This window comes from Amblyomma mixtum, chromosome 9 (assembly GCF_055824585.1).
Source record: "Amblyomma mixtum isolate Tamu chromosome 9, ASM5582458v1, whole genome shotgun sequence".
NCBI classification, from domain to species: Eukaryota; Metazoa; Arthropoda; class Arachnida; order Ixodida; family Ixodidae; genus Amblyomma; species Amblyomma mixtum.
The window spans coordinates 85,740,687-85,762,121 of NC_143020.1; the positions used below are offsets into that span (position 1 = coordinate 85,740,687).

General features: G+C 42.3%; 1 protein-coding gene across 1 annotated transcript; it reads left to right on the top strand.

Annotated features, from left to right (window-relative positions):
• Nucleotides 1-838: 838 nt before the first annotated feature.
• Nucleotides 839-13,482, top strand: LOC149329967 (receptor-type tyrosine-protein phosphatase H-like). The gene is made up of 6 exons (XM_089559696.1): nucleotides 839-906; nucleotides 6,489-6,779; nucleotides 10,140-10,403; nucleotides 11,117-11,401; nucleotides 11,636-11,750; nucleotides 13,401-13,482. Exons 2-6 carry the CDS (start codon nucleotides 6,743-6,745, stop codon nucleotides 13,447-13,449), a joined length of 750 nt encoding a protein of 249 aa, XP_089415822.1. The 5' UTR covers nucleotides 839-906; nucleotides 6,489-6,742; the 3' UTR covers nucleotides 13,450-13,482.
• Nucleotides 13,483-21,435: the final 7,953 nt, after the last annotated feature.

Sequence of the window (21,435 nt, forward strand, 5' to 3'; positions counted from 1 at the left end):
TCCCTACTAGAAAAATGTGAGTAGATTTTCGGTTTACGAAAAATCGACCTTGATGTATTTTATTATTACAAACTAGCCAAGCTTTAAACACGCCTTAAAATCCAACCGCGGCAAGCTGAAGCTTCACGTGGAACTTTTTCATCGTCAGGTAGCACACGTAATACGTAAGCTAGTTGTTCGAGCGTAGGAGTGTTATTACTAGAGCAAGACCTGGTTCAAGATGTCCCCCTTATATTGAGTTCGTATAATTCAATTATGCCTGGATTATTTCCATGGGTCTATTTAAGACCAATTTGCGAAAATTTTAGTGCTCGGTGTAAACGGCAATGCCTATCGCTTTCCTTTCAACCTTTGCTCTTCGAATACTCTGAAATTACAAAATAATTTATGCAGCCGCCCAATGAAATTTTCTATCCTCGCTTTAGCGAAACCTACAATGCCTCACTTTTTTTTTTCACCGCAGCCACTTACATTGAGCAGCACCAATGTTAATGTAAAACAAGGGTTAATTTTTGTGATTTTCACAGATAAATAAGAGTTCGTACTTCATGGTGCACCTTCTTACTGTGATCCGATTCGGAAATAAAACACCTTTCGCAGCGCGCCTACGACCTTCTTTCTTTGCGGAGAGGCTCTGGAGTGTATTGCTGATGGCTTCCTTGTTGCGGTTTTGGTTTTTGTGGCCGAAACGCCACTCACTCGCGTTCCTGATGGCATCAGATAGCGTATGCTCTTGCTTGACCTTTCATGACAAGATAAGACCACGAAGAAGAAATGTCGCGTCGCTTCTGGGCCACTGCTTGTATTTCCTCGGGGTGTGAGCTACGAATGGCTGGCAATTGGGTGTTGTTGCTACAAATCTTCATGAGAAGCTTTGCTGTGGCAGCTATCTATGGTCTTCAAACGGTGAGTGAATTAAGCGGTGGTTTTGTCACAGAAACCAATGTGTGAGCTCAGCCATAATGGCTTTGCAAACTATGAAACTGCTAATGTCGGGAAGGGAATATAGTGCAGCTAGTGGAAAGTTTTGTGTTTTAAAGCGATATTATTATTGGGAATAAGAGCTGCGAAGAAGCTCATTCTCTTCCAAGGGACGCTTTTTCTACTTGATAATAGTAAACTAAAACTCAGTACCGCATATAGAAGCAACATAGCAAAGTGGCGAGTTCGTGTCGCATCTTGAAATAACAAAAGTATGGACAAGGGAGAGCAAAAGACGTGTACAAGCACCCCACCTCCGTCCCGCCTTCTACACAATGAAGTGCATAGAAGGCAGGACAGAGAGTAGGCCTGGCGAATCTTTTTTTTTTTAAGCGTAGGTAGCCATACAGCGCATTATCTTTCAGTACAACTGCCGTCATCATCAAAGCAGCTAATTGTCGGAACCAAGTTCTCTCTACTGCAGTTGTAAATTTAAAGGCCTATGAAAGTATTGCGATTCTCGTAGCAATGCGCCTTAGCAGCTCGACGCGACAGGCTCTAATGGCGGATTCCAAACGGCGATTAGTACCTCCTTCTTGTATCAAGGGAGGAGGAGATATCTAGGGAATCTAGGATCGCGGCCCACTCAGAACTCAGGATCAGAAACTGGATGACTTATTGAAACATATTCTCCGGGAATCGCAGAGCAAGGCACCTTGCTCCGTATCGACATTTGAGAGACGTCGTTACTTTTCCTACACTTTTGCATCAGCCTGAGAAAGTGGAACCAGTTCAGTATGACTTAGATACTTGAGTTTCAGATCGACTTTTCCCTGATGTTCTTGCAATTTTTTTTAGAAAAATGGCAATATTTCTAGGTATGCTCCAGCAGTTGGATACGGCATCAAATGGCGAGACAAACTTACGGTAAGGTTTTCGTGGGCCAAGTATTGTTAAGGCATATTCTGTTTCCATAAATTGAAATCGTAGGCACTGAGGAGTCCGCGCCCCTACTTCGAAGCTCATGTGCTGTTGCATAAATACACATACAAGCTTAAGTGTTTTAACTTTCTCCCAGCCATAGAGTTTCTTACTTTACCTAGAGGGAAAGCTGGCAGCACTGCTCTTCAGCCACCATGGACGCTCAAAGCATCATGGGACGGTGAGCTACTTGGTGCGGAACAGTCGTATTTTTTCGGGAACTTGGAGTGTTACTACTGAGATGTTTCATTCCGAAAACGCTTCTCGTGTGTGCGCAGACGACTTTGGCGTGAACGCAGGCTGCAAAAGCCATAGTAGTGACAAAGCAACAGCACACGACGCCAATAAAAGGTTTCACTTTTCCGAAATGCCTCAAAAAACGTCTTAAAGTATCTAAGCAACAGCACTTTTTTAAAACATATTTACTTTTAAAAATGCGCCTGTTAATTACGAAATATTAGTTTTCGTAGTGTTCATTACTTAGCCAGTAGGAAAGCTAGCCATCTCTTATTTTGGGCAAACTTTGCATTTACATGCTTTTCTGCTCGTTGTTGCAATTTACAGACAGGATATTGAATGTTAGGGGATTCGTAGTTATCAAACAGCTTTATTTTTCCATTATTTTTTGACCAAAAGTTGAAGTTCTGCAGTCGGTAGCTCACCGCCCCATGATGCTTTGAGCGCCCATGGTGTCTGACGTGGTCACGAGGGGACTCCATGGAAACTCCCATAGACGGGTTGTCAGCTTTCCCACTAGGTAATAGTAAGAAACTCTATGCTCCCAGCTCCTCTCCCAAAAGAAAAAAATGTGCCAAACAGTAATGAAATCAGACGATGAGCATGTGCACCGTTCTACGATTCCTTGCGTGGCTTCGTTAGTTTGCGCCTGTCGTCAACTGTTGTCCTCTTGCCTTGTGAAAGATGCGAAACAGGTGCAAAAATATACTGAGTGTAGTTTCCACGCGTACAAAATCATTGTAAGCAAATCTGGCGCTAAAAGCACGCCGGCCTAAATGAATCGTATTTTGTTTAGGCGCCAAATTCTTTTGCTCGTTCTGTCACAGCAAATTCCCTTTGTTCTCCTTTAAAATGCAGGTCTCCCCTGGAAACGCCGCTACTGAGATTCGAGCTGCTTTACGCCCTTCGCAAAAAGAAAGTACGCTATTTCCACATGCATGTTTCACTCTTTTGTCGGAAAAAAAATACTTCTGTATGAATCAGCTGAGATTTCCTGAACGATGGGTCACCTATCAACTTGTTTAAGAAAAGCATGTAACACCCGCGAAGCAAACCAATTTAATTGCCTGAATAATAATTCGACATGATAGCTAGCAATGTATATTAAAAAATTTTACTGCTTTATAAATCCAAAGGATGCAGAGGCAATAACAGTAGTTGATACTGGCGAGGGCTCAATTGCCTCTAACAACATTGCGTCTTTTGCGAATGAAATTTTTACTGCAAACACGAATATTTGTTAATTAGAAAGTGTCCCTACCTGCCACGCGGGGTACTTATGTGGAGCGGGGAGTCCTCACCTGAAGGACTCACCTAGTAGCTGCCCCTGCCTACCGCATTTTTTTTATGAATACTTAAGAATGTTTTTCTTGAAAATCTGACCGAGGGAGTTGAAAATGTCATAAATCAAGGATAACCACTTCCACGCCGCGCTGCGATTCAATTATTCTCATATTCCTAGAAGGTACCACCTCTTTTTCTTCCCGCACTGTGGAGGAAACTCTCCAACACACAAATGACCACGAATCTGTTCCCTTTGGCTGGAAGGTGGGGAAGGAGATTCGACTCCGCAAATCAGGCACCTAGCATTTCCCGCAGTAGTACCGACCACTTTTACTTACTTTAATTTTGCGTCAAATTTCTAAGCACATTCACTTTTCTAATTTCTCATAATTTCTCTGAGAAAAGTTTGTCTCATAAGTCCATCATACATAAATTCCGCTAAATATGCCCACCTCAAACAACTTTTCTTACTCCAGCATAAAATTCATATAATTCTGGACCGCGGCTTCTTTCCTTATATTTTTGCACTCCTCCAATAGGGTTTGATATGGTGAGCCAGAACCCCTTCTTAACACCGGCCCTGAACTATTTATGTAGCTCGAGATCTTTTCATTTTACTCATTAGGGAATGTTCAGGCTAACAACTTTAATTCATCAGCAGCTAACTTTCACTCTCGCGTACTGCAAGGAATAATTTTAGGGCAACTTCATTTTCTTCTAAACACTAATGCCTTAACTTCGTGTGTTACCTCTGGCATTCAGTTATTCGCAGAGAAATTTTGTTTACTGGAGTCCAGTATCAATAGTGCGCATAGTATAGTATGTGTTCATAAACGTCACCGTACAATTTACCTGTCTGCTGCCTTAATAATGATCTCTTAGCCCCAGTGCCTCACATAAATACATTTAGTTTAATATCACTACAAATATTACTTGGAACGTTTGCAAAGAATGTATTGCGACGTAGTGGTGACGGCAGTCCGGTAGTCAGGAAGACAGTAAAGAGGGCTTCCAAAGGCGAACGGTTATTGAGCAAACCCACGCCTGCACAGAAGTGAATAACTCGGCAACGGCGATAGCAGCAACTGGGCTCGCGGTCGTTGAACACAATACATAGGGGCCGCTCTCAGCAGCGCTTAATTTAAAGCTGACAAAGAACTGATTCAATGTATGATTCACTGGAAAGAACATGATTCACTGCATGAGAGACTCATTTTACCTTCTCAATATATTTCATCCTGTATTGAACACAAGCTGAAATTCGGGATTCCCTTATGCGCAACAGTTGCTTTAATGCATTATTTTAACCCCAACCACTGAAGAATGAAATCAGCTTCCCGCCAAGATTGCAGGGTATCGGTAACATCACTGTATGACTTTTGTAGCTAAAAATTTGCTTCTTATAGCCTAACTGTTTTTCAAGTTATAAAATACTGAATTTTTTACAGATAATTTTTTTTAGCATTAACTACTCCCATCTCTAGTGCCAAGGACTCTCAGGCTGCAATAATAAATGAATAAATACGAAAAAAAAGCACATTTTCAGCCGTCAGCACAGGGAATGGAGTAAAAGGAGTGCCTCAATTGCAACCTTACCCCGACAAAAGCGAATCAAGTACGCACGATTCCTCACTGATTTTCATAGTTTGCGTTGTTATTTTTTTTTCCTTTTGTGTGTGCTTTTCCTCAACCTACCACTTGCTCTAGATATAAGCTCTTCAAATTTAAGAAAAAGTGACATCCTGAAAAACTCAACAAAAATATTACAATGTCGTAAAAATAGCAAAACAAAACTGCCAGTCCACTTCGATCCATCACCAATTCGATCCAGTGAAGGAAACATTACAACGGTCATATGGACCATTTCATCTTCTGAACGCATCCGTTACATTTGAGAGAGCAGCTCGCACCTCCCAGCTGCCTTGATGGTAAAGGCGAGAAATTTCTTTTATGTCACCATACAAAGATCACAACGTCTAGGCCGAGAAAAGTGTAATAAGTGTGGTTATGCCTGAAACAGAAAAAAATTAGGCAAATAAACGATGAAGTTTCTGCAAATTCTTTCCTCCAAAACTCATTCGATCAGGGATTTCAGTATGCGTATTTTTGATTACAGATTATGTAGCTGTAGATTACAGATTACGTAGATCTTCAGTATATTAAGTGACAGTCATTTAACCTCGGGTGTATTGCTAAAACAAACTTAGAGATTTGTTTGGGGTGGGGAAGAGAACTCTCAGTCAGAATACGTGTCATCCGATAGTGAAGCGTTGAAAAACTGGTCCCCATTTAAATGAATGCCTAAACGTCATTTAAACCGAGTGAAATAGAAAAATGCGGCCTTCTGCGGGAAAGCGTTTTGTTTAGCTTTGGCCAAGCTCTGGGTTTATTAAAGCCTTAGTGCATTTGCAGGTACTGTTTCGGTGCATGACTCTGATATGTTCATATAAATAGGTTTCTTGTGCGCAGCTTAAGCAATGTTTATATCATTGAATTGTGGGTGGTACAGCGAGAAACAGACAAAATAATAGAAGAAAGAGACACCACAGACGAGCTGATACCAACTCGCCCTGCTATCCTTCCTTCTTCCAGTTACATCATTGCATTTTTTGCACTAACTTTTCCCTGCACAAAGCCCCAAAACTGCTATGTGACGCAGTGAAGGTGCCAAAAAGTTGTAGCTGCATCTTTCGTTTTAAGCTCACTAAGCTCTTGAAGCCCCACTATTCCTCTCGAACAATCGAGAGGGGAACATTTAGGCAGCAGTAATGCCGAATCCTTGTTAAAAATGATCCTGGCATCCACAAAGGACTACTGAGCAGATGTACAGTTACCCTTTATTATAATATTCTTTTGGTTGTTTTTCTGCATCATAACTTGCACAGTGCCTCTTGTGCTTTGCATTTGCGAACTTATAAACGCATTCCTTGTTAACCATGAGCTGAGATGCTTATTGGTCTATTTATAGAATGCATAAAACGCCAAGCACAAACTTCAAGAATAGTTAATTACTGGGCGCACGTTAAGCTGCGATGTCATGCTGAAATTTGTCTCTTTTTTTTCAGTACCGTCCCAAGTTCGAAATATTAGCTACAGTGTAGAAGACGAAATCCGCGTTCATTTCACGTGGGAGGAGCCAGCGAATACCAGCGGTGGAATCGACGCCTACTCCTTTCTCATATGGAATGAGGACCGCAGCGAACCTTTCCTCTTGGAATTGCCGGAAGACGAGAGAGAGGTCACTGTTAATCTCATTTATCCATTTAATTTATTCACCGTTTCCGTGCGAGCTTACACTCTGAACAAGGCCATCCCCGGAATGGACACCGAAATCACCATCGAAACTCTCGGCGAAGGTGAGTCATTCATGAACTATTAATATTCACAGCGCTTCAATGGTGTACGACACCAAATTTCAAAACCAAACACGTTATATAAGTTTCATGGGCCTTCTAGCAAGTTTCAATCTCAAGCGGGGAGTGGAACTTAATTTAATGAAATTTTGAACGTAGCCCTTGTAGCCGCCCGGCAATTCCACCGGAATCAAGTGGCATCCATGTGCACTTGACCCAAATACTGGGACGTCTCGCAACGCATTGATTCTTCTCAGGAACAACCAGTGCTTGCAGGCGACGCCAACGTTACCACAAATGTGGTAGTCTAGGCTCGCCTGTCGAGGTTAAGGTGAACTTCTGCGCAGGCGCCGACCTAGACAGAATTTTCCTGCATAAAATCGTTTTTAAACAGTTATTCACTCTGCGCACTGGCTTTCTGAGCACATTTTTATGCCCACTAGGCCCGTAGTTCTATTTCAAGGGGGAAAAAAAGGGCACCAATAAACTTTGTGTCTGTACCATTTAAAGGCACTGAACTTGTTGCGCATCGGTCACTGATCCCGCCGCCTTGTCTGTATATATGTGCTTATATTCTTGTTGCACTCAAACATGATCCCCAAGTCGGCATTCAAAGTGTTTCTCGAGTCCAGAGAGAAAAGTAAGTTGATCAATGTTGTTCTAGAAATTTAAGATGAAACTCCATTCAACAAGCTAGTATCGCGGGTAGTAAGGGAAACCGCTCTCACTCTGTGCAATCGTGAGTATCGCTCCAAACGGCCACTGAATTAATCTGTGGAAAAAACAATGCAGCCTTAAGACACGGACTGAGCAAGACGGGACGACACAGCGTTGTTAGAGAAACATATAAAAGGGCTCGAGGAACTAGAAATGTTATTTACAAGGGTTGTGGAACGGGCTAGTCGGTCGTTCATATTTGGAAAAAATAGCCCACGCTTAAGACACGCACAGAGAAAGCTACGACGACACAGCGCTGTGTGGTCCTATCTTGCTCAGTCTGTGTCTTAAGGGTGCGCTGCTTTTATCCAAGCATGAACGACCGACTAGCCCATTCCACAACCTTTGCGTGTTAATGTTCAGGTGAGGGCCCATAGGTGTACCCTGAATTTAAGCCAGAATATGCACCACCTTCAAGCAAATAACAGTTCCTGCGAATGTGAACCAAGGTCCTCAGCGAACTAAATTCTTGGAACAAAGAGGCTCACTCTTGTACGCTTTAAACCCATCCCGTATCTTATTGCTATGCAACGTTCATTCCGCAACTTTGAAAATTAATTTCTAGAACATTGCACTCCACAATTTCGTATGTTCTGGTATAACTCACAGCTGTATCCCAGCTCGAATTGAATAGCAGCCTTTTGTAATGTCTTCACGCTTCATCTTTTTCTGCACCTCTCTTCTTTTGTATTTCATTCCCCAAATTCCTTCCCCGTGAAGAGAAGCATAGCAGCAATATTTAAACGCTGGCAGAATTGTCTCTTTTTAATAAAAGGCTTTCACTCTGTCTCTCGTACTTCAATAATACTTGCTGGGAGGCTAGGTGGTGCACTTTTTTGAAAAGATTAAGCTCCAGAAGAGACAGCACACAGTAAGAGAGACCGGAGAAGCACAACTGGTCTGCCCCGTCTCCCTTACTGTGTGGTGTCTGTTTCGGCGCTAAATCATACTTAAAATGTTCGGTGTCGAATCCGCCCATCTGTTTCTAAGCTTAAGTTCGTTATGTTACAGAGAGCTGGGAATCTACTCCCGCACAGCGGCATAGTGGGCTAATATTAGTGCGCGAAAGTTTCTGCTCAAATCATAGGAGTTTGTTTGTGCCGGATAAACCTTGGGGAACTTTTTTTTGCACTGCATACGGTTGTGTGAAGTGCTGCTTAGCGGCATTACATCTAATTAAGGCCGCTAGAGCTCAATAGACGCTAAGGAATCTGCACAAAAGCTCTATTTCAAGCGGCAGTGATTTACGTTTCACCGCAGACCTGCGATGCATGTTTCACATGTACACGATTATAAGGCGCGCTTTCAGAGAACAACAAAATGTTGCCATTCCAGCGCCTTCCTATTGGTCACCGCTGAAGAATGGTTTCCACGTCCAGGGAATAGAGGAGCGTTAACGCCAAAGATATCTTACCATTTGCTGTACGTGCGGAACAAAGCAGAAAGCGTCTAAACAACCTCCAGCTAATAACATTTCTTATTTCGTTTATTGCTGATTTAGTGCTTGTGCTCGAGAAGTTTGACTTCATTCCTCAGCTCAGACGGATTTTTCTCATTAAGTCATTCGTTCTTTGTAAATATCAGCAGGAAAAAGAAAAAAAAATCTGCCTCCCCCGTAACCGACAGTAGAGTAAGCATGAAATGTTTACGGTCATAACGCATTGGTTGTAGATGGTACTAGTGAAAATCTTGAAATGGGTCTAGTGTTCACCTCACCACACCACACTCTTCTTGTTGCGTTGAAACGATCGCCTGCAGTAGTGCGGGCTTACGTAGGCAGCCGCGAACCGTGGCGGCCTGGTCGCTTTCGGGAGCGGCCGCATAATCATGGCGTTGTCGGCAGCGGCGACAAGTCTTCGGCTATGGCGTATCACTCGCAAAGCGATCGTTTTCCGCAAGACGCTTCCTCCCTCCCCTTCATCAGGCTCCATTGCTCGGCTTAAACAGCTGTGACGGTGGCGGCATTGAAATGCAGGACGATGCAGAAGTGTACGCGGACACGACGAGACGCAGGCTTGACAGGAATGTACAAGCAGCGCGTTCTAATACTCCGCGATTGTGTATACACCTGCCTGCCAAAGGGTTAAACTTCATAAGCTGAAGCCCCAGCGGTCAGTCTTTTACATGCGTGAGTGTGGGACCGCAGCGCCATCCTTGGGGACGGCGCGGAAGCGGCCCCCCACGGCCCTCTCTCGTAGAGTCTCGTTAAATCTCGTACGGTGCCCGGGTGCTATCGTTTCAGTGCCCGGATGATCTCGTTTCAGTGCCCGGATGAGGGGAATTCAGTGCCCAGATGTTGGCTCTCGGTCTCGGCGTGACGCCACCACACTGCCGACAACGGGAGCTAAAAGCACAACAATCTATTACGTAGCCTTCAGCGCATTGTCCAGTCCAGGAGTAATTGTAGCCGCCGTAGTGGCTCAGTGGCTAGGCGTCAAGCGCCTTACCCGTGTTCGTTGTACGTTCGTCCTATCCACTCTTGCGCTTTGTATCATCCCATTAAGGAACTCCGTGTGGTCGAAATTATCTAGACACCTCCATTGCGACATCCCCATAGCCTGAGTCGCTTTAGGACGTTAAACCCCAATAAACCAAATCAAGGGTAAAGAGAGCGCCAAACATCCTAAAAACCCAACTGTCTTTCAGGGCCAATGCCACCTCGCTTTTATGTGGACGGTGTCACAAACAGCAGCATCAGTTTCCACTGGAAAAAGCCAAACGACCCTAGATATGACATCGTGGCCTACATTATCTGGGTCGGCTCTGACAAGTGGATGAACACGACAAACCATGCCGTAACTGTTGATCGCCTCGAACCATGGAAGCGCTACCAGATCGGGATCGCCTCCTGCACCAGTGACACGAAGTGCGGCCAACAACGAAACATGGACGTTCAGACAGACATTGGAGGTCAGTGTGCAATTATTTTGCCTCCAAAAAAGTATGCACGACAGTTTCTCGTAGCGTTTGCATCTTAGAAAAACGTAGCGCGATAAACGAGACACAGAAAAGGTGAAGACAGGACACGAGTGTTCCATATCGCGAAAGGAGGGGAAAAGAGTGTTAGTGACGCATCCATCGCCTTGACAAAAAGTTAGATTGTGTACCTTGAATCGGTTGTTAAGTAACACTGCACGCGTTTTATGTTGCTATGTACTTGCTTTCTTCGCCAGCCTTTTATCTCCTCGTCTTGTTCTTTTTTGTGTTGTTGTTGTGGTATTTCCTTCTTCCTTCCCCTCTTCCATATCTACAGTATATATTCTGATAACTTATCCAATAAAAATTCAGTCGTGAGAAAGCGCACGTGTCCTGTCTTCACCTTTTCTGTGTCTCGTTTTTCGCGCTACGTTTTTCTAAGATGCAATTGCTCCGACTAGCCCAGTTTAGCTTACTTGTGCAGTTCTTCTCATAGCGTTATATGACAGACAACTTAATTTTGAGGGTAGTAAGACTACGAGCTCCAAGTAAATGCACACACTCATAAGCTAGTCTTATACACTGAAAAGTATAACTTGCGGTGTACTGTCCGCTTTTATTTCGGCATAAAATTAAGATTCTCTGGCACTCTGATTGCTTCTCATTGCACCAAAATAGCCCTATGTGACCAGTGACTCTATTTTCAGCCCCTTCTGAGCCGGAGAACTTGAATGTGGGCATGGCCGGCCTTGAGTGGATTTTGCTTCGGTGGCAAGAGCCGAAGGAGCGAAACGGTCCCCTTACCGGTTACAGCGTGTTTCTGAAGAATGGAACTGATCTCATCATGGCGAACACGACGAAACTATCATACAACTGCACAGATTTGGATCCCGGAACTACGTACAAGGTGTCGGTGTACGCTTTCAATGTAGTGGCAACGGTATCGAGGCACGGCCCCGCTGCTACCCTTGAAGTGTCAACGGATTCTGAACGTAAGTGAAACGCTAGCCTATGTCCTTTCTTTAGATCGGCAATAGTGTGCCTTGAAAGGCACGGATATTACAGAAAACGCGAATTCATCAGTCATCAGCTCATAAACACAAAGCAGAATTATATGGCGTTCAAATATTAACATTGTTCTTTCTGGTTTTATTTTCTTAATTCCCACATTGACATTACTCTAAAAGTATCTCATGACCGTATTGAATAAATGCTGTTTTTTCTAGAGCCTTCTTTGCAAGAATCAAGGGGAGTAACAATATTTTCTACCATGTTCATCGCCCTCATTCTGGGTGTTGTAGCGTCTGCCTTTTTCCTCCGCAAGTTTAAAAGAAACGACGGGTACGTAAAAGCACTCTCGTCACTGCCACTCCCTTGTTTGGTGAAAGACCTGACAGACTGTTTTTAAGGAGTCTCAAGAGCATGAAGCTAACAAAACAAGAGCAAGTGCCAAGATGAGCAACTAAAGACAAAACTAACACTCCAGGAATACAGATGACCTCCCAAAGCAATATCATCATCTCTTATGGCTTTATTTATGGTTTATGTGGGTTTGACGTCCAATAGTGACTAAGGATATGAGGGACGCCGTAGTGAAGGGCTCCGGAAGTTTCGACCACCTGAGGTTCTTTAACGTGCACTGACATCGCACAGTACACAAATCTCTACATTTCGTCTCTATCTAAATGTGACCGTTGCGGCATGGATCGAACGCGCATCTTTCGGGTCAGCAGCCGAGCACCATGACCACTGAGCGGCGGCTTCTCCTGCTATATGCCACGCAACTTATGTGAATGTGTGAACGGAACTCCCTCCTTTGATTTTCAACTGTATTTAACTCTTCCGAAGAAACTTTCAGTGATATCACTCTACGCAGTAGTAATAATTTATTGCGCGAAAGAGATTATACTTCTCTTCGTCTCGCCTTTCCGCGGGTGTACCATTACAAGAATAAAAAAATATACGTTAAATAAATGCTTGCATTCGCAATTCCTTACAAAAAAATTCAGCACTCTAAAGTGCTGCAAGGCGAAAGCGCTTCCTGGCGCACTGTTTATTTTTATTTACTTTTTATTTTTCATCTTTTGCTTTGTTTTGTTTTTTTGCTCTTTTATTCTTTTTATTGTTTGTTATTTTTATTTTCACATCTTCGTTTTATTTTGTTTTTACTTTCTGATTATTTCCTTTTTATTTTTTATTTTCCTTTTCTTGACCTTATTCCTTTTATTCCTTACTTCCTTCTTTTATTTTATTTATGAAACCCATGCATTCACTAGATGCGCCTTTATTCATGCTGGAACCTTGAGCCTTCATGGCGGAGTGGTAGCGTCTCCGCTTCAAATGCCAAAGGCCCTGGTTCGGTTCCCACCCTCGGCGCAGTTTCTATTTAAGCAGTGACGCCGAAAGGCGGACAAATCTGCCGACGCGTCTGTCGACACTCCTGCCGACGTGTCTGTCGACACGGCTGCCGACGCGTCTGTCGACACTCCTGCCGACGCGTCTGCTAACGACAGTATGATGCATTAAAGGCTTTCGCCTTAATATTGCTGGAGCCGTTCTACACAGTGTATCGTGCGTCCATCTGCAATTCCTTCGTTTCCAGATGCAAGTTCACTGCACCATCAGTGTTTTTCCAAACTAACGGCACTGTCATCGCAATCAGAATCCCCACTCGTTGGGCAACAGCATGAACCCTGGTCTGTATTCAAGGACAGCTAAGAAGGTCTTTAGCTAATGGGTGGTCATAGTTTCTTGCAGAACTGAATGTTTTTCACGGTAACGCTTACATAATTCCTCTCCTTCTACGATCTCGGAGAAACAATGTCCGGAGAGTAAGAATTTCAACGTGCCGGCATTCAGTCCTGTAGAACCCACACATGATTATGTAGCAGCGAATACCAAATGCAGAGCACGCATTAGGTTTAGGCTGCATACTAGCTGTTTTTATTTTCGTGCTGAACGTAATGCCCCGTGTAAATTTTCTTTTTACAGGCAAAGACAAGAGCTCATGCCTACAGATTGTGAGGAGAATGCTTTTTAAACATGTGTTACTGAGTAGAACCGAACAAGAGGAGACACTGCAACTAATAAAAATGTTCGTCATCCTCCTTGGAAGATGAATGAAAACCAATCAAAGCCGCACTGTATTCTCTGGACGTAAAAGCTGCTGCAGACATCTGTATAGTCATAGTGGTGACTGCCGGAAACGCACTCAGATATTTGTATTTGAAAGCAGTACGTATCAAGCTTATTCGGCAACAGCCTGGAACTTAGGGCTTTATGCTGACATGGACCATCTTAATAACCCAGAGGATCAAGTGCCTCCAATTATAGAAAAGCAACAAAAGCAAAGTGCAACAATGGGATTACTTCATCATAAAAGTAAAGTACAATATTCTGCAGCACTCCAAGAAGAGCTCCGCCGTTTACAACAGTTTCTGAGATACTTCGCTTGTCAACAATGTGATGCTGTCCAGGAAAACTGTCGTGATGAAAGATCGGAAGCAAGATAAAAAAAGGGGATTAATGAGTAGACTGGAAAGCATTTAGCATGCCTTCATTGATATGAATACTAGGGTAATTCATAACCTTCCAAATAAAATTCTGCTATACTTGTGTGCTGCCAATATTGGCCAATAAAACTTAAAGCCGCAGGCTGAAGAGCAGGTTTGAAAGGAAAAAAATTAGTATCATAAAACAAAACAAACAGACAAGAATGGCTTGCCAGTCTGAAATCAGAACAGGGAAACAAAAGTTGCCTGGACGTAGCTTGTAGATAACAGATAACTGATTTTTTTTTTTTAGAAGAATAGAATGGCTGGAAGAACAGCGGAATGGGAATTAGAAGAGACCAAGAGGAAGGTGGGGGCAAAGATTAAGACATATCAGTTGTCTAGATATATTTATGCATGTTTAAAATTGATTGAAGAGCCCCTTATCCATCGGGCCACCAAGCTTTACTGTCAATTTACCTTATGATTCGTGAAATCTGAATGTGCTTTGAGGGTTCGGAGCTAATAGGGTAAAGTTAATCGTAGGTGCAAATTTATAGCTTTTCTTGAGCAATCTTTGCCTTCCCGATATGTGTAGGTCACTCACTCTAAAGTGCAGTAACGCGATGACGTACCTTGGCATTCGTATGCGTTTCCTTACTTTAAGCAATATGGTATTTTCCTGTTGGTATACCGCACCCGTTCATATTATTAAGTGCATACAAAAATGCAGCTAAAACAAAAAATAAACTGCTCCTTGCAGCATTTAATCTAAATCAATACACACCAGTGTACAATACCCGATGTCTTTTACCCTGGCTTCTACCATTCTGCCGTACTTTATGTACTAAACAGTCCTCATCCTATAACCTAGTAAATTACCTTATCATATTGGCAGCAAATAATGTTTTCATACAAGAAATCTCAAAGAATCAGTTATTATCTGTCATGTGCATTTTCGAGTCTATTGTGGCATTATTGTAAACAGGTTTGGTGTACTGTATTGTATATTGTACCGATTATTTGTGTGCATCTCTTTTGTTGTGCACACGATCGGAGTTACACTGTTGTTGTCCTTTTCCTTTCTTTTTGTTTTGATGGGGATATTAAGCTCACCATAAGCTTGATGTTCGCGAAACACACTGCTGTCGTGGTATTCATGGGGCACTGGGTGCGACTTCAAGCTGCATTATGCAGCTTTTTGCCCTGTGTCCCGTTTTCACACTGTAATGTGTGGGGAGAGATTTATTATTTATTTATTTATTACATACTGTTGGCCTCTCTTTGAGGCCGTAACAGGATTGGGTGCACATATGCATGAAAAAGTACACAATAAAAGACTGCAGAGAAGGAACTTTTCACTCTCATAGAAAGAAACATGGTAAATGACACATGGTGACAATGTTAACCGTTTTGAAAGTGGTTTGCTACCTTCGACACGAATGCTCCAGGAGTGAGCTGGCTTACAATTTCAGAAGGCAACATATTCCATTCACGGATTACATGCGGGAAGTATGAAAATTTGAATGCATCACTGTGGTATCTATATTCAGATAGATGTTTTTCATGTTTTGTTCTTGTGACACGTGTATTAGGCGTAAGCAGGTATCTAGTTTTATCAAGTTTTGTGTCGTTATTCAAGAGGAGGAACAAGAACTTAAGCCGCGACAGTCTAGCTCGTGTGTGAATTGTAGATAGGCCGGCTTTTTGTAAAAGCAGTGAGGGAGAGTCATGGCGACTGTATTTGTTATAAATGAAGCGGACAGCTTTTCGCTGAACACTTTCTAATCTATCAATATATTGTTTAGTGTAGGGCAACCAGGCAACAATACTGTATTCTATAACTGAGCGGACAAGTGAAATGTAGGCTAACAGTTTTGTTTCAGGTGAAGCAAGTCGAAGGGAACGTCTTACGGTATAAAGCGCGGAATGTGCATTTGTGGCAATGTGTGTCACGTGCTTGTTCCAACGTAGATCGGAGCTAATAATCACACCAAGATACTTGAATTGCTCTACTTTTGTAAGTAGTAGTAGTAGTACAAGAACTGTATTCGGCCATAATTTAAACTTTCAATTGCAATTTCAAATTTATCTTTCTACAAGTGCCTGTTAACGCACAGCCAAGAGGGACTCCGAAGGCTTTCATAACATCTTCGACTGAAATCCGCCGACTATGGTGCCCTCGGTGTTTCAAAACATTATTTGCAGGCTGTTGTAGCGAAAACCTCTGGGTTCCTACGCCATATTTACTGACCTACTGCCACACTTTGAGAAGAGCGGTCTTCGTGAAAATACCTATCACTTCATCGACCAAATGTTTCAATCAGCGAGCCAGAGTACAATGGCGGTAGGGACACCTGCCCATGTGCATTTGTGTTGATTGAGATCTTAAATTGCGGAAACATGTAACGGAATACCTAACAGCCGCAGCACCTTACCCCAAGAAGACCGTCCGGATGAAACCTTGCGTACGCTTTATGCCACTCGCTGTATTTGCCTCACTACAAAGAACGTCAGCAGGTTTACTATTTGACAGGTGTTGGTCATTAGAGAAATAAAGCGTGGACATGATCTATAAAGACTAATATTCGCGAATTGTTTCGTCGCATTAGTACACCTAACCATCATTTCCAGTTTAATACTGAAAAAAAGAGCTCATTTTGAAGAAAATTCTCGACAAACGCGTTGCGCAAATGACTGAAAATTAGGCACTCATCCAGAAATCAAGGGATCACGTGGTCGTAAGGGTAACACATCATGAGAACAATGCTGAAATATACGTAAAACCATTAATGCACTTGCACTAATAGTTATAGATGAAAGAACAGTCCCGGGGCTTTAAATTTTATCCTAAATTCGATACTGGGTTCTACGGCACGTTTTAATTGCGAAGCCTGAGCAAATACGCGACAGGGAAAGTTATTTCACAGGATGACTAGTATGAAAATTTTTAAAGCTGGCCTTTGCGGCTGAGCGTAGGAATGAGCGAGTGCTGATTAATTTACTATGAATGCCATTAAGAATAACGGCTGTGGCGAGCTCGGCTTCTTTCCTTGTGTAGCGAATCGTCCGTAGTACTCGCAGAAGTGCAGTCATGTTTCTGGTAGCGGGCCAAGCCTTCTGTGGCGGACCTTTGCTCCTCCGCCTGCTGCTCCTCGGTGTTCAGTGAGAGACAGCATATTTGTTGCAACTCATCACGGGCTACACCTAGAGAAGAGATTCGGAAACGGATCCACGCTTTGGAAACGACGAAACAGGTTCTGCACACATTCGTATTCTAATCCTTCCAGCAAGAAGTTTCATGAAAGTTTCAGGCTCGAAAAATGCCATAAACGGTTCGAAAAATCAATTTCTTTCTCGGATATACCTCGAGAAGGGCATTAAACCGGATGTTTCAGCGAACACTGTCACAAACAGGCTTTTTAAAGTAAAAATATGGCTTTTGCGGCATAGCATTAGCAGTGTTGGCGGACACCACAACACCGGTGAATCGTCTTAGGTAGTAAGCTGGTTAACTAACTTTTAATAATTAACTTTCTAACTAGTAGAGTAAGGTGCCTAGTTGTGATTAGATATTTGTAGCCGGTCGTTAGTAATAGCCATATCATTTTTTAGAATTTCGAAAACTCTATTGCAGTCGCCACTGAGGCTCGACAAAGTTTGGCTTCATCATGCGAAAATACATGTGCTTTCGATAGCGTGCAGGAAAAGCAGCCTCTCCAGTGGATGTAACTAGTCGAAAAAGCCAAATTTTGTCGAGCCACAGCGCCAAGGGTAATCGCGTTTCTGAATTCTAAAAAATGATATGAATATTACTAACCATCGGCTATAGATCTCTCATTGCCACTAGGCAGCTAACTGCAATAGTAAAAAAGTTAATTATTGGAAATTAGTTAACTATCTTACTAGTCAAGATGATTCACCGGCTTTCCGGTGTCCGCTACGCCTGGCAATACCATGTCACAAAAGGCATAATTTTATCCTAAAAAGCCTATTTTTGAAAGCTTTCTTTATTTATTTTATTTATGAATACTGCGACCTTGTACACAATATCATAGCAGGTGGGAAACAATGTATTAAGATACAAAAATACAGACACATACGAACGAACAAAACAGAATTGCACATAGAACATCAGGAAGAAAATACCGCGGCAAGGTCATAAACAACAATTATTTCAAGTGCTCTTCAAACAAATGCAATGATCTCTGCCTGACAGCATCATCCGTGAGGTTATTCCGATCAGTGATGGTCCTTGGAAAAAAAGAATATTTAAAACAATTAACTCGAGAATTTAATGGCGTTATGGAAAGAGAATGGCGATTTCTAGTTTGGTACCCCGAGGAATAAGCAAGGATATTACAGGTGTCAACTTTGAAATTATTATTAATTAATTGAAAGAAAATTTTAAACGACACATGCGATTTGTATTAGGAAGAGAGGGTAAGCCGCTTTTTTTGAGATCACTGAGTGATGCTCGCCCGTAAGTGTTATATATAAACCTTACTGCTTTCTTCTGGATTCTCTCAAGTTTATTTATGTCTACCTCTGTGAACGGGTCCCAGATATTAACTGCATATTATAAGATTAGTCTAATAATAGTGTTGTAGGCAAGAAGGCGTGTAGCAGGGGTCGCTAACTTAAGCGAGCGTCGTAAAAAAAAGAGCTTTCGGAGAGTTTTTGCTGAGACATAGTCGACATGTTTGGTCCAAGACAGTTAATCAAAAATCCATACGCCTAGATAATTATATTCTGTAACTTCACGAAGAAAATTATTATTAGCAGTGTAGTGATATAGAAGAGGGTTCTTTTTAAGTGTTATTCTCATAAACACGGTTTCTTTTTTTCAAAATTAATTCACATTTGCCACTTCTCACACCAAGAAACTTTTTTTGCAAAATCATTATTCAGCCTAATTTGATCGTCAGTCGAACTTATTTTCTCATACAGCACGCAGTCGTCCGCATACAAATTAATACTTACTGACAGGTCATTAAAAATATCCTTAATAAATATTAAAAACAATAGGGAGCCAAGGACCGATTCCTGGGGAACGCAAGAATCGACAGGAACGTGATTGGAGCGGGTTTGATGTATTTCGGCAAACTGGTGGCCATCAGATAGGTACGATAGTATCCATGTTAATATCTGTTTATTTATAACAAAACTGAGTTTATGATGTAGTTTTTTCCGCGAAACAAAGTGTTTTGAAAGTGTTCGCTGAAGCACCCGGTATATGTGACTGCCTAAAGTGTTTCGAAAGTCTTTGTGAATACTTTCTAAAATAAAATAAGCTGTTTATAGCGCCCTGCCGTATACCTCTTTTCTCTCGGGAATTGCGGCGCACACACAAATCACAGCACCTCTATGAGTTCATCAGAAATGAAGTCTACATTTGCACCTCCTGCACTTCCATATATACATAAACGCGCTAGCCTCAGCCCCCAGTCACCCCAGAAGAAGAATCCGAGCCGGCCTCGAAACAAGGGATTTCAAATTAAGAGTGTTTTGTTTTTATACATGTCACAGCTTAGTATAAACGCCCATTTTTTCGCGTATCCAGGAGGCAACGATACACCTTGATTCACTACAAAATGGCTGCAACTCGTCAGTTTCAATCAGCACGTCACGAATTTGTATCGACTGGCGGGAGGATATTTAAATCTGATTCTGTCGCCGACAATAGCCTCTTTTGCTGAAAAAGACCAAGACAGCCATTTTTTTTTTACCGAGAGCAACAACTAGGTGAACCTGTCTGCTGTGTCCCTTTAAGTAAAGAAAGGTTTGTTGGTTGGTTTATGGGGTTTAACGTCCCAAAGCGACTAAGGCTATGAGAGACGCCGTAGTGGAGGGCTCCGGAAATTTCGACCACCTGGGGCTCTTTAACGTGTACTGACATCGCACAGTACACGGGCCTCTAGAATTTCTCCTCCAAAGAAATTCGACCGCCGCGGCCGGGATCGAACCCGCGTCTTTCGGGTCAGCAGCCGAGCACCATAACCACTGAGCCACCGCGGCGGCTGAAAGTAAAAAAAGGGGAATCATGTAGTAATAATTATATTATGGTTTGTCCTCCTATGAAAACACTGCTTACAATTGTTCACATAGCAGTCGCATTCAGTGAAAACAAATCTAATATGAGATTTTGTCTTCGTGCGCACATGACGAATGAGCAGCATGCTGCCACTTGGTATAGTAAGGTGGCCACAAGCCTAATTATAAACAAGGTACGTCATCTGTTGTCTACGGGGTAAAAAACAAGTTAGTACAGGAAAAGCGCAACAATACCGCTCACTAAACTAACACGACAACTGCAACCTGCTGAAATGCAGGGTGGCTGGGCGGCCGGGCCCATCCCATCCAAGCTTACTTGCGATGCATAAAAAAAATTGGCAGCGGCTTAGCTCGGCTATGCCAAGATATACGTAGCGAAAGTGTTAATGTGTAATGTGTAAAGTGTCAATGAGTAATTACTACCTTATTATGAAGTGTGAGGAGTGTTTAGGAGAGCTTCACAGCAAACTAATCCACATTGCGTAAATGATTGCGATGCGAATGACGTGCTTCCTTGCAGTGACAACATTGCATATTGGGAGAAAGATATGAACCATCTAAGTACCGGTGACATATACTTCGGCATACTGTTCCCGGCCGATTCTTAAAGTGGAAGTTTTGCATAGAGGTGTTTTTCATTGTAATTAATGAAAATTCTTACTAAACGACTAAACGTCCGTCTTGTGTCCTTTTCATAGGTTGTAATGTCACTTTCTTCACTGAAAGATTTCTTTTACAAGGAGTTTCGATAAACTCTGCCAAAAAAAATGCTCCTTTACGGTGAAATGGAGGTGAATGACGTATCCCCACTTTTTCTCTTAGTAGTTTCATCAACGCTGCGCACTTTCACTGTGACCTATTTTTCTCTGTATGCTGTTGTGCATTTTTTAAGCTTTCGAATGACCTTCAAGATCATTACGGAGGTTCATGCGTTAACCAAAGTTAGGAAAGCAACAATTCATACATTGCCCTTGTAATGACTTACCGTGTTGCATTTTTTGCACTTTGTATCAACCGCTGTATGAAGACGGTTTTCAATGCGAAATTTTTACTCATTGTTTCATAACAACCACTAAAATATGTTTTACTGACAGCCTCGTTTTGCTCACATAAATAAAATTACCTGTTCTATTTTTAACCCCCTCAACATCCTACAGACACGTATTAATGCAATGCATCAACTCATTGCAGCTTGTAGCGTATTTCAATAAACAAATAAACATACCGTAAATCATTACGTAAGAAGTAGAATTACCCTCTGTTAATATCTGTTAATATCCTCTCTCGGATGTGCCTGCCTGACGGTGACTGCCTTTCAAACCCTTGTTTCGCACCGATAAGCCTGCATTTTAGAGTTGGCTTGTTGCAATGAAAAGTACTTGCCTGTATGTTTAAAATCATACGCGATTTTTTTTTTCCTCGATCAGATTTATTGGAGCTGTTGTTTAAAACTAGTGAACTGTTCAGTCTGACACAGTGTG

Excerpts from the sequence above, each read along its gene's own strand:
- LOC149329967 (XM_089559696.1), top strand. The coding sequence starts at position 6,743 with ATGGACACCGAAATCACCATCGAAACTCTCGGCGAAG. Across the intron at positions 10,404-11,116 it reads CGTTCAGACAGACATTGGAG|CCCCTTCTGAGCCGGAGAAC; the intron begins GTCAGTGTGCAA and ends CTCTATTTTCAG. Across the intron at positions 11,402-11,635 it reads AGTGTCAACGGATTCTGAAC|AGCCTTCTTTGCAAGAATCA; the intron begins GTAAGTGAAACG and ends TGTTTTTTCTAG.